The following is a 14323-nucleotide window of genomic DNA, read 5'->3' as shown; positions in this document are numbered from 1 at the left end:
ATGAAGAGTTTAGAGTCAAATCTAAACTTATTAGGGACAATTCATGTCTTAAGTCGTCCAGCTTCTAGAACATCTCCAATTTTAGTCATCTTCACAATGTTTTTTGTACTGAGGATTTGATCTGTCAGATGTAACTAGACAGCTAGTCATTCTTTCCCAACAGACTCAGCTTAGCACAAACACCATCATCGCCGACGCTCAGAGGAATGTGCTCTATATTTTGTTTTATTTTATTCTGTTTGGGCCAAGACATCCTTAGAAAACTTGTAATTCGGATTTAAGATGGCACATTCAAACTTAATCATCTTAGATTCCAAAAATCCCAAGGAAAGGAAATCAGCATCTCTCCTGCTTCCTCTTTCCTCCATCTCTGCCCCCCTCACTTTCTTTTCATTCCTGGTCTTAGATTTTGGAGAAAGTAGAGGTAAGCCAATGCATTTGGATTTCATAAATTTGCAATTTATGGACACACATTTATTAATTAGTTTTTATTTAAGAATAGAAACTGTATTTAAGTTTTAATTTAAGCTAATGGAATGAGTTTAATTTTGAGGTGGCCCCAAGCCTCAGTTATTCTGTAGAATATTGTCCTTCATTCCAGGCTGAATTGTTTGCCCAATGTTGTGTATATGGTTAGGCCAGAGTCTTTAATAAGTTAAAAACATACTTTCTCTAAGCATATTTTATAAAAGTTTTTGTTTACGTTTTTAAAATTTTACTTTAGAAAATCTGTTTGCAGTGGGTTTGAGTCCATTTAATTTTATTTACCTATCCTTTAAAGAATACGAGACACCAACAACAGAAACTATGGGAATTAAGAAAGAGCTGGACTGAGGAGAGGTGAAGAGAGCTGTGGACATAAGCAAAACCTCAGAAACAATTTTTAGAACCTCCTAATTTAGTAAATAATAAAACCCTATTATTTTCTTCATTGTCCCAAATGTCAGCCATTTTGAGGTGAAATACAGGGAGAGCGAGTTTAGTCTCCAAGTGCACAGCAAATGCATTGTCCTCTAGACACATCTTTCTTTTATTTCAGTGATAACATACACACTCTAAATTCTGTTTCCCAATGAAACTTCCTAGTTAGGATATTTGACCTGCTGATTCACTCCCATTACTGAATACTTGAAAAATTTAATTTTATATAGGATCATTGTAATAATCTCTCTACTTTTACACAAATCCCTTTGATTATGTCTATAAAAACATAGAGGACAGAAGACACCCCATAAATGTACTACTTTGCCCTTCCCTAGCTTAAAACACTTTTAAAAAAATCCAAAACACTTGAGTTCCCAGGCTAATCCTGGGTTCCCAGGTAGGTATCTTGCACAAGAAAGGTCAAAAAGTGTTTCTTCCTATTCTAATTCAATAATGAAAACAGAATATATGTTTTATAAAACAATAGCTTCATGTAGATAAAAACCGTGAAATGCAGCGAAGGCAAAGGACAGGGCATGTAGTAACAGGTTAGAGGATGATTCGAATTAGGAAAACTTTAATGCAAGATGGCTGCAAAGGACGTGTGCAGCTGGACAAATTTTCTTTGCTTCTCCCATCCAATTTGAATAGAAGATATCATATACTGTTTTATTGAAAAACCAGTTAAGTTTTTCTCAGTATTGGTGTTATTTCAAAGAGAACACAAAATATCAAGGCTAAAATATGTCACTGTTTTGTACTGATGAATTTAAAATTTCTACTTGTGTTGACATTTTTTCCTATCACAGATGAAAAAGTTGTCAAGCAGGTAAAAGCTACCACAATAGAAAAAACAGGTAAACAAGATGTTTCAGATTTTTCTTCTATCAGTTTTATGTTATGTGGGCGTGCATACACACACATCTTCACTGAAGTGTGTACACTTTTAGTGCCATAAATTTTAAGATTCTGCATCCTCGTAAATAACTAAAAGATATACTTAATAAAAATTAACAGTGCAAAACTAGAGTGACACAAATTTATTTTTTGAAAGCGTGACTGACCTAAGCTTATATATACTTCATAAGGAAATCCACATAATTCATTGATTATCCTGTATTATTAGGTGTTTAATCTTAATTTCAAGCCATATTTCCTGAAGTTTTAAAATCACAGACATCTAAAACTCTCTGCTGTTTATATATTAGATAGAATAATTCCCTTTCACAAGAGATCCAAAGAGTTATGTGGTTGTATAACTTTTAAATTCTGCCCTAAAGAATGATCAGCAGAATCTATAATATTAAAGCAGAAATAGTCCATCCGTCATTATTTCGTGTGCAGAAAAAAAAGGAATACACATCCTCTTAAAATTCTGAAGTTCTTTCCTGTAATGATGAACAAAGCTGAGTCTTTAGCCCTACTGACATCTTGAACCACTGAATCTCCTCCATTTGATTCCACGACGGAAATCCTATCCACCTTGGTCATTAATAGAGTCTCATTTCTCACTAAAAGTCATTCCAAAGGAAAAAGTCTATGAAGTAATTTCTTTCTTTTACTAAGATAATCATGATAATCAGGATTTAAATACAATTTCTCAGAGGAAAATATAATAGAATTCAGGAAAGAACTAATTATTTATAGAAATTATAGACTATTATTACATGAGAAAGAAACCTCATAAGGCCATTTTCACATTACCTTGTATGGTCATTGTACTCTATTACAACCATTTCCTAAACTCATAATTTCAGTTAACGTTCCTCTTATTTGTACCCTAGGGTCTTACTATGATCCCCTGAGAAAGTCATTTAGTTATATGGGTATTTGGGGGATTATGAAGAAACTAGCCCAATGTATTTGTGTCTCAAATATACAGATTGCTTTCAATTTTACATACCTTTCCTGTGTCTTGGCTTTTCCGTAAGCAGTGTGATTAATATATTTGCTGACAGTAAAATAATAGTGCTCAGAGAGAATGGACTAAGCTTAAGATAATAAGAGGAACTAATGCTAAGAGGGTTAACTACAAATAATAAAGAGTCCTTTTTCCATGGTTTGTACTCATCAATATGCCATTTACTTTCCTCCATTCTCCACAGTCAAGCCCAAACCAGCAAGTAAGAGATGAAAATTAAATCTGAAAAATATTGTTTGGCCCTTTCAACTTTAACAATTGCTTGTGTTTTTTTTTTTTTCCTAATAATAATTTTTAGTGTTGCCTAAGAGTAAAATATCTGTATAGGTGATAAATTAGTGTTATGGCTTTGATTTAACATCCTTGTCTTTCACTAATTAAGAGTTCACTACAATTATGCAGAAGAAATCTTGAAATTGTATCACTATACTTAAAAGCCTATTTTATATAGGCTATAAAATAACACTAAGATGTTAAGGTTGATGGGCATCTTCTAAACATGCATAATGTATAACAAAAAACATGAAATGCTATGCAATTGTTGGTATTATGAACCACATATTGTTTTTAATTTGTTTGCTTCAAGCAGCATCAATTATACTGTCGGTACTCTTTGGTATTTAGAAAACCGTAAAATTATGAATATTTTTCCACTTGTTTATTAAAATCTTGGGATTTTCTCACGAGTGTGGACTTTAAAAGTCATCCATTTTATTGTTCAGGACTAACACAGAGGTTACAGTTTCAGAGAGTTTAAAAGGTGACTATTGGGCTCAGGAAGGCGTGAACATTTGCCCATTGTCACACAAGTAGTAAATATGTCCAAACTTGCGTCAAAATTGTGATGTTGGTTCCTGAATGATGTACATTTGTGAAACAGAAGCTTAGATGAAGGCATGAATGGCTGTTGGTCAAATATTCTCTGGCTTCTGTATGAAAAATGGATTGACAGTGTCCAAAGATGAATTTGGCAAGACCAATTAGGAGGCTGTATCAGTGGTTCAGGAGATATGGTGCCAATATATGGAGCCTAAACAGAACATGTTCACATCCTAGAACCTGTTGCATGTATTTTGAATATGCATTTTATATTATTATTGTTACTATAATTTATTATACTTTGCATGTTATTATTACAACAGCTTAGTAATTTGAATATTATCTTCTTTCTTTTGCATGCCCATTAAATGTTAACATTTATGCAAATTAAGTTTATGGAGGTTCATTCTCGAATGCTGTCAGTTTCTAATTTACAAATATCTGGTTTAATCTTATGACTATATGGGCCCATCATCCCACCTACTTCACTCTTGCTGCACGATGTTGGGGGAAAATGGTAGTACTTTTAAAGAATCTCCAAATTCACAAGTGAAGGAAGGAAATGATGGGTAATCATCAATAACAGCTCAGGAGGACTAAGCCTTGGAGTGATTAGAAAGAACGAACAGTTGGCAGTGATTTGCTCTATTTGCAAATATTCTCAACTCCATTCAAAATATGCTACCCTAGATGGCTTCCTTTGAAATTCCTCCTTTGATGAAAGAGAGAGATCTCCCCAATTTTTTTTTTTAATTCAAACATTTTTCGGAGGGCTAAGAGGGGTATCAATTACCTGTTTGATTCCGTTTGTCATGTCCTGGACTTGGTTGAGATTCATCTGTGAGATTTCTTTTTCTTGTTGTTTTTTTGTTTGTTTGGTTTGAGGAAGATTAGTTCTGAGCTAACTACTGTCAATCCTCCTCTTTTTGCTGAGGAAGACTGGCCTGAGATAACATCCGTGCCTATCATCCTCTACTTGATATGTGGGACGCCTACCCCAGCATGGCATGCCAAGTGGTGCCATGTCCGCACCTGGGATCCGAACCAGCGAACCCCAAGCCACCAAAGCAGAACTTGCGCACTTATTCGCTGCGCAGCCAGGCCGGCCCCCATCTGTGAGATTTCTAACTGGACCTCGAAAGAGAGGGTGGTCTAGGAAAACGAAAATACAAAATGTGGTACTTTCAGGAATAGGGCAGATCCAGGTTAATTTTCAACAAGAAACTAATGTCCAGCAGCAAACTGCTTCTGACTCGGCAAGAAGGGAACGAGAAGGAGTCAGAGAGGTAAAAAGGGAGCTTGTAAAATGCCAAAGGCAAATGTTATCTGCTTTAAAATATCCCCAACGAATGACTCAACCTTTAGCAAAGAAAAGAAAAATATTTTTTTTATTATTCTCCTCTTTGTTCATATTCTGTTCTCTTCTTATGCCACATGGCCCCAAAAGGGTTAGTACCTTCACGCTGCCTTACAAGATGCCCTGAGCATGAACCTGACCTTGTTTATAATGTGTTTCTATGGCAATGTGCTTTCTGTGTTCCAACTCACATGCAAATGACTTTGGGGGCATGATTCCCATATAAATGAGGATCGCCTGCAAATGCATAAATAAGAAATGCTTGCTACACAAACAATCCACAGATTGCCAGTTAATTTTGATTTCTCTTTCTAGAAAAAGCTGAACATCAAGAAAAGGAATCTCCATCTATAAAAACAGGTGTTTTTGCCTTTTTGGTTTACAATCTGTATTAATTCACTATTTTTACTAAATTTGAAAATTAAAGCAAAGCATATAAGTGCTTTTCATTCTATTTCCTGGTAATGTTTAGTCTTGTGGTTTTGCGGTAAAATTTAGTTTATCTGACATAAGGGCTGTGGTATTGTTGACAGTCAAACATTTTGCTAAATATTACAACAAATATATATGGATTGCCAAACATTCTATTATAATATAACGATATTAACAAAATAGTATTTGCTTTCTTGATTCACAAGACCCTTCCAGAATACTCAATATTTCACTGTTGTCAATATTAATATCATTTATCATACTGATGAAGTTGATTTACTATTGATCGTATTGTAAAATATTCTATCAAGTTACACATATTACATTTTATTGAAAACTAATCATGAATTCCAACTTGATGTATTTTCTTAAAATAGAAGTTATTCCATTATATCATAGTTAGCTTAATTCTTTTAAGGATATTATTCAATTTTTAAAATATGTAACACTTGGCATGGTGCAAACACTAAGGCAGATAGGAGGCTAACTGTGGAAATAAACCTCTCTCTCCTCTCTTTTTGCTTATTCTGCCACTTTACTTATTCCCTTCCCAAAATATCCAATAAGATCCAATAGGTAATCACTGTTATTTCTTAATGTATCCTTCTAGCAATGTATATACTGTCTGATGTGTGTGTGTATATATATAAAATATACACATACATGTATACAAATAATATATATTCCCACTTCTCTTTTTTTTGAAAAATCATGACATACTAAAAATAAACCTGTCCCTAGATTTTTCTATTTAGGAATGTATTTTGAAGATGTTTTCTGTCAGTACATAAAGGATTTCCTCATTAATAGTATCCTAATGTATAGCTGTACACAGTTGACTTAATTAGTCTTTGACTGACATATGTTTAAGTTGTCTGACAAACTTTCTTTACTGATATACAATAATAAGTACATTTACCTGTTTAGTTTTATGAATGTATCTTTGTGGTAAAATTCCTTAAAGTGAAATTTTTTAGTGAAATCGTGTATCTAATGTAATTTTTATAGACATTTCTAACTGTTCTCTAAAAAATGTTATATCAATTTATATTCCCACTATAATGAATTAGTTGGTTAACCTAATTTTGGATGACTCAAATTCTTCACAATCATGAGCACATGTTGTATACTTTTTTGTGAATAAATAGATCTTTAAGTGTAAGACTGCAGAATTAACGCTTTTAGTCAACAGCTTCAGAAGACAAGGTATATTGGAGAAAAAGATCATGTATTCAGATGGTGTAGTTTTGTGCTTTTTTGTCTATCACTCATTTATTCTTCCTGAGATTTTATAAAGTCAGCTTCTTCATTCAAAATACAGGATTGTGGAAGTTTAGTTAATATTTATTAATATTAACATGTGTTCTGAAAGGACAGTGGTCATTCAGAAACAGTAAGGAGTTCAAATTATCATGAGCATTCATATTGCATCAAATCAAAGATGAGGTTTTACAGAGATGAAAAAGAGATCCAGAAGATTCTACACGGTGAAGTTTACGACTCTTCTTTAGGGAATTCACTGAGAATATAACTTCAAAATTACTCAAAATACATTGCCTATTGCTCATTTTGTTATGTTTAGCCTATTCCTATTTTAATTTGAAAATAGAGATAGGAAATATAAAGGGCTGGTAGTTTACTCATACATAGAAAATTATCAATGATTTTCTTTTTTGTCCTTTTATTTTTTAGACAAATCAAGACCAACTTCAAGTAAGTGTACCATTTTAGAATTTTAAGAATTAGCTATTTAATAATTTTAATTTTATAATTTCTTTTAATTGTACTTGCAGTTAGAAAAAAAGAACAGTACGTTTATTACTGAAATGGCCATTATGCGATTAACTATATGTGATTTTGATTGACAAAGAATATTGTGTGCATTGTATTCATTAATCCTTGAACATGTATCTATTGAGCACTTATTAGATAATTACACTGTACCAGGATATGTGAGGGAATGCCTAAAATGATTTCTGTTGTCATACCTGTGTAATTAACACATTTACCATGATAACTAACACCTGTGTGGAAAAAAATGGTTGCATCTCTCTTTTGTACTTTTAGTTGTTGCTTAGGATGTATTAAGTAAATACAGTATGAAGATTCCTCTAATAGTCACTGCTGGGTTAAAACAAATTCAGAACACATAATACCTGTCTTCATTACCTAATTTTAACAGACTAGCTTTTTATTTTTTTTATTTTTCAAGCCTTAAAGTAAGTTGTTTTTAGTATTTCAGAATCACTGTTTTATTTTATCATTTCAAAAATAATAAAATTGGAACAGTTCATGAAATCTTTTAAAATTTGACATTTTTTGCAATTTCATAAAAATGAAATTGTTAGCTTAATACTGTTAAACTATGATCCAGATTTTACCCTGGGGTGAAAATATGTGCATTTCAATTGAGTGTATCTAGAAGTTGTATCTAAAGTTTTAAATGACAGGACTAACCTGTTTTTTTTAGCGTTATGACAGGTTCCTTACACATGCAGCTGCAATTTTCTTCTGAATGGATTCAATGCCAATGTTGAAATGTTAAATGTTGTCGTTGGGTTGGAGAATTTCTCTAGTATATTTAGTCTGTATTATTGCTACTAATGTAAAGAGTACTACAAAAATTAAGGGCTGAAAGTCGAAACTAGAATGCTAATATGAAATATCACCATAATAATTTTGCAAATATTATTTTTATGAAATATTCATTTCCATCTTCATTGTTATAAAATATTTTAACCATTTTTCACGAATTTTTAAAATAGCTTCCAAAAAGTTGATATAAACTGATAATTAGAGGTATCAGGTTTATAGAGAATGTTATCACTTAAACTGCTTGGTGAAGAAATATGTTTTATGTTTTAAAATATTATTGGGCTATGAATTTATGGAAAGAACAAAAAGAAAGCTGTTTCTGTATTATCACAGGCTGCAGACAAATAACACTATATATTTTGTCTCCCTGCTCTGACTGTGGTCACCGTGAACTGAGTTTATTCCTGTGATATTTTTTAACCTTGTCCCACAACCCCACACATTGTACTTAGTGCATCTTATAAAAATAGTACTTTATAAAAATTCAGTGAATGCACAGATACATATATGAAAATCAAGTTATATCAAGTTGTGTAACAGAGTTTTATAATTTGAAATGCGTAATTAAGAAAACCAACCAAAGGACTTAGAATTGATTAATTCTACCATATATGAATAGGCTATTTATATTAGTTTGTCTAGCAGTTCTATTTTCAAAACAGATTTCTAGAAATATTAGTTGTCAGTATATTTCTTTGCCATTTTGAATATATATGTCTATTGCGATTACTACTGGAATTTAATGGGAAATATCTACAGATGAAGTTCAACCGTCTCTTATGGAAATACAAACTAATATTTCCTGTTTTTTTTTTCCATTTCAAAATTATTTTTCCTTTTTCTTCTAAAGAGGAAACATCAGAAGTCACAGAATCAGGTAAATATTTGCATTCCCAGACAAGGTAAAATGGACCTGTGGAAACAGTATGTGAATTTGAGTCTCTGTCTAGCTGTGTAATATTTGGAAAAATCCCTTACTGCTCAGATTCCCTATTTCTTCCTCTATAGAACAGGCATAATGACTTCCCAAAAAGGCTTGTTGTAAGTTGTCAAATGAAATAACATGCTATGCAACATTCCCAGGACATACTTGGTTGTCACTCATTAAATATCGGTTTCCTTCTCACTCTTTCTGATAAATATAGTTGAAGAAAATCATCAATCAACCAAAACTCTGTTTTGAAAAGCAAGTGTCCATATTTTGCTTGGGGATAGTTTGTGACTCACTGTTTTTATTCAATAGTTTATTTGTCGAGCATCCATAGCACCAGTCACATTTGATTTCCTGAAAAAATTGAAAATTTAGATGTTTTTCCTGTTGTTACTAGTTTAAACTTATTAATAAATGCATGGCTTACTGTAGCTTTACGTCAGAGCGTGTAAGAACAAAAACAAAAGCAAAAAGAAAGGAAGTGGGCTCTCCATACATGGGACTGAACATCAGCCGAGTAACCAAGGATAACAAAAATATATATGTTCTTATATGTAGGAGGGAGACTCTTCCTTCAGATCTTGAAAAAGCAGAGCCCTGCCCCCTCTCCACTTATGGGATTAAGTCTCATCTCCAAATATTTATTCTGAGATTGAGTAAGAAAGTCATGTTTCTTAAACTGATTATTTCTTATTGTTATGCTTTCCTCCCTAGTGAAGAAGAAAATTGAAAAATCTGAAAAGGAAAGTAAAGGTAAAGATGACATTTGAAGACATGTCCATCAAATTAACAATAAAAACACAGGAATAAAAAACATATAATTATACAAATTATATCACTTAAAAGCAATTCGTGAAAATGTGGACACTGATTTTAAAGCATCGGTCAGAATTGCATTTCGTTGTAGCGTTCTCCATGCAGGAGGTGTAGGTTCTGCATAATCACTAGATATTTAAAGGGCATGGGAATTTAGATCCTAAAGCAAACTCTACCTGTCAATGCTAAATTAACACCATAGAGTCTTTTTCATACAACTCCTGAATTGTGAATGTTGACTACACAAAGTGTAATTCCAAACCTTAGTAAGACTTCTGAATAAATACGATACATGACTCTAATTGCCATTTTTTCTCTATAGAAAAAGCAGAAATGAAACATCTTAAAGAAGAAAAAGGTAATTTTTTAGTATTGAAAAGCCTTGAAGCCAAAAATATTTTCAGTCAATATTTATTTATGTCATTTTAAAATAAAACTTTTATTTATGTACATGATGAGTGCTGGTCTATTAAAAGAAGAAATGTGACTAATTGGTGGATAGGTGATAATATCAAAGGAGCAATGGATGGCAGGCTAGTACCTGCAAGTATGCATCCATGTGTTGTGCCATTGGTGAGCAACAAGTTAGAAGCTGCATCACAATGTTGCTTTTTTCTTAACTTTGGTTTTATTTATTTAGTAAACTACACCATATAATATGATAATCATTGATTTTCAATGTAGTTATCTGAAAAACTTACAAAGGCCATAATCATCAAAGAAATATTCTATTAGATTGGGAAGAAAGCATTCTTAGACATATCAAAAAGATTGTTAGTAACAAAAGAAGACACTTTTCCTGGTTAATTCCCAAATTCGGTGAATTGGAATGACGCATTGTCCATGGATTCTAATTAATTTAAATACTTTGTAATTGTTGCATTCATGTTATATCTCTGTTTATACAAACAAAACAATCTCTACTGCTAACATTTATTTTTGTTAGCTGTTAGTAGAAGAGTTTTTTTTTTTAATGACCCTGAGAAAACATCTACGATATTTAAATTATTCCCATGTTGCTAAACTCAGCTTTAGCTGAGTTGTAGATATTTTCTCAGGGTGATTTAAAAAAACTGAGTTGAACTGAGCCAAAATTTTTCTGAAGTTTGCTTGAAAAGTTCATATCTTAATATATATTTTCTTGATAAACAGTCCCAGCAAGAAAAGAAAGGCTTCACTCACACAATGTGACAAAAGGTAATCTTGAGCTTTGTAAATATCCAAATGCTATATTGATATCGAGCTGTCTGAATTATGTTGGCACTTAAATATTAGCAATAATTTTTTTAAAGCAAGAAGTCTACCAAGGATACACTTCTGCTAATAGCAGAGGAAATGGACAGGTAGCAAATCTAGCAGGAAGCTTACATTTGAGTGGAAAACCAGGAAATGTGGAGAAATCAAAACTATTAACAACATAAACACTCAATAAATATTCTAGTACACTCCAGAAGACAAATTTCTTTATTACAAACACTTTCATAGCATGAGTTTAGTCAAAAAGGATGTAGTAGTAAAAACCGATAGAACTGAGATTTTATTTTGTCTGTCTACATAAAATACAGTTAATATCATAAATTTATGTTTTATTATTTATAAATGGTCCTCTACATTAATTCAGCTTAGACACAAAGTAACTGGTAAAGAGGAAATGCCAGCATGCACCTGGTAGGTCAATGTTCTGTACCTAAAATGAGAATGACCTATGTTGGTGATGGTGATTATCACAGAACCATAAGGCTATAAATGAATTATGCAGTCTGGGTGATGTAATTTTAGGCAAACTCAATTAATTCAAAATGTAACAGAATATAAATACTTTAAATTCTAGGGTGCTAAGTAAACATGTCATAATTGAGCAAGTATTTTCATTCATAGTAAATACAAAGATCTGCAGTGTGTGGGGTGGATTCTTGTTTTTCACTGGTTTCCTCTTCCTGCTCATTGTGGTCTGTATAACTGAAATGGCGGAATGTATCTAGACATATAATTATTAGTAATTTAGACGTATAATTATCTGTAATACTAAGGAGTAATATTTACAACAAGAGAGGAAACCAGATTTGTAGAAAGACATAGGAGCACAGTTTTTATAGTAGAACTTTCTCCAAAATATTGCTTAATATCTTTTAAGATAATCAGAAGAATGAGAAGAAACCAATTACTTAGAGTAGGTATATCTTTTCTTATTATTAGTTCATTTAATCCTTAGTACAACACTAACTATCATGGTCAGTTTAGGGATGAAGTAGTTGGAGTGAAGGGAAGTCTAACATCTCAGAGTCTTTACATGGTAGAGACAGGAATTGGCTCCAAGTCACTATGGCTCCAAAGACTTAGTTAAGCCCACTCAATCAAATTTTACTATCGTATCACACTGTGGCAAATATAAGAGAAAGGTTTCTATCAATCAGAGCAGCCCAAAGATAAAATGTACCCCACTTTGTCCCCAAGTGAGTGGTCTATTAGAGCTATGGCTAGAGGGTTGGACGAGGGATTCAGACATTGGATGGCTGTTCTCTTCTTACCCCATTCTGTGACTTCAGAGTTTCTAAGATCGTCATATTATGAATACACAGTAGGGAAAATTTATTCTATATGAAAGCACAAGTCCAACCCTGAGCTAGTTGAGAGTACAGACATATTCATTCCTTCGTTCAACAGGTAGTTTGTTGCATCTCAATAAATGTTTATTCTATTCCTTTCTAAGTTCCCATCTTTTCAGCCAATGCTAGTATTTTTAAAGGAAAAATAATAACACATTAGCCTTACTGAAGTATTTGTCTGAATGATTTTATTTGTTTTGAATTTTTGTACATGAGGTGTGTTGCTGTAATATCATTAAAAAATGTGTCCCAAGTGAAAATGTTTAAAAAAAACCTTTCTATTAGCATTAACCTAATTTTTGCAAATTTGTAATTCGTAGGTTTATATTACAAACTCTACAAGTCCCAAAGTAAATCATGTAATGCAGATTGATTAAACAAATTATGTTTTCAATCCTAACCCTTTTAATTAGACTATTTGGTACAATATAGGTGTTACAAAACCTCTTCCTTTTCAAAAAGTTAGAATGTCTGCTATAGTATTTGAGACAATCATGTCACTTTATATCTTTGTCCTACACACATATAGTTTCATGGAAAAACATATTACTTTGAAGAATTATAACCTCTCATTGAAACTAATAAATAATGACTATGAAAAATTGAGCTGATTTTGCCTGTTGCTTTTTAAGATTGATATTTTACAGTCTAATTGGTTTTTTGTCTTTATTCATCTTTGAAAGGAAAATAATTCTCAATAATATATTTTATGGAATTTGGAAACTTTAAAGCAAATATTTAGATTAATTGCATCATACAACGTAGTTTTTACTCAGGTTGGGTATGATTATAGTTGAACCAAAACAATTTAGCAAAGATCCTGATTTGTGTAAGAGTGTTTAAAACTCATAAATATGTTGTGACACCTGCAATGATTAATAGCTGGTTTTGTTATCCCACATAAAAGCGATTAAGATATTCAAAGACCCTTGTTCTCAGGCAATAGAGAGCTACATTGCTTCATTAACTCTTAAAGAATAAGGAAGAAAGTCAAAAGATAGATACTTTTATATAGTCCATTGATGTATAATTTCTTTGCATCTTATCTGAGTTAAGCAAAACTTGTTTTCTTTCTTTTAGAAGAAAAACATGCAAGAGTACCAAGTAAGTACCGCTTGTGTTAATGATAAGTTCTCTTTGGCACATAGTATGAATTTCAAGCTAAAATTCATAAAATATTTATATTTTTAATGTGTTTAGAGGTTGAGTTATTTCATACCAAACCCTCTGACAGGAATTTGTTAACTTTTAATCTTGCTTATGTTGAAACTTAAAAAACAAAACTACATCATTTGAAATGATAACTTGTCACAAAAATGCCTTATCATGTTCTCAAACCTGATGATCAAAGTGATTTGCATTCAAATATGTTTTTTCAGTGATTGAAGTAGAATGAAATAAAATGATCTTGTTTCTGCCTTAAACTCTCAATATTTAAAACTTTCTTTAGAGCACATACGGTAGAGCAAAGATGTTTTATTTGCTGTTGTTTTCCACTGTTCGTTAACTTCAATATAATCGTATATCTGAGAAGAATAACATAGTTAGGAATGGATCTATCCTCGTAAAGCATAAACAGACAAAGGTCTCAGAAAACACTCTCTGAAAGGTCAAGCTTTAGGTAGAGATAGAAATTCTAAATATACAGGATACAACTGTACATTTTGCTTTAAGTCCCTAAAATTCTTGGAAACAGCAATTTTCCTTTCCATGTTTCCAGATTTAAAGAAAAACAAATCATTTAAACTCAGTACTGTCTAATGCAATGTCACCTGAGCCACACATGTAATTTTAAATTTTCTAGTAGACACACTAAAAAAATAAAAAGAATCAAGTGAAAATAATTATAATACTATTATTTAACTCTATACATACAAATATTATTTCAATATATAATTAATATAGAAATATATTGATGGTTT

At 32.0% G+C, this 14323-nt stretch overlaps 1 protein-coding gene across 13 annotated transcripts in view; it reads left to right on the top strand.

Annotated features, from left to right (window-relative positions):
- TRDN (triadin) overlaps positions 1 to 14323 on the top strand; it is a 387867-nt gene that overhangs the window by 348231 nt on the left and 25313 nt on the right. For 9 of the 13 annotated variants that reach the window (XM_070496108.1, XM_070496106.1, XM_070496103.1 and 6 more), the window contains 9 exons: positions 1734 to 1781; positions 3030 to 3047; positions 5337 to 5381; positions 7146 to 7166; positions 8899 to 8925; positions 9694 to 9732; positions 10118 to 10153; positions 10948 to 10992; positions 13482 to 13505. In XM_070496108.1, the coding sequence (XP_070352209.1) occupies positions 1734 to 1781; positions 3030 to 3047; positions 5337 to 5381; positions 7146 to 7166; positions 8899 to 8925; positions 9694 to 9732; positions 10118 to 10153; positions 10948 to 10992; positions 13482 to 13505 (303 nt within the window). Of the gene's footprint in view, positions 1 to 1733; positions 1782 to 3025; positions 3048 to 5336; positions 5382 to 7145; positions 7167 to 8898; positions 8926 to 9693; positions 9733 to 10117; positions 10154 to 10947; positions 10993 to 13481; positions 13506 to 14323 lie in introns of those variants that run through there. The other 4 variants (XM_070496111.1, XM_070496109.1, XR_011497621.1 and 1 more) reach the window with 3 other exon arrangements.

Source organism: Equus asinus, chromosome 24, assembly GCF_041296235.1.
Source record: "Equus asinus isolate D_3611 breed Donkey chromosome 24, EquAss-T2T_v2, whole genome shotgun sequence".
Classification (NCBI taxonomy): Eukaryota; Metazoa; Chordata; class Mammalia; order Perissodactyla; family Equidae; genus Equus; species Equus asinus.
This window is presented reverse-complemented; position numbering and strand designations above follow the sequence as displayed.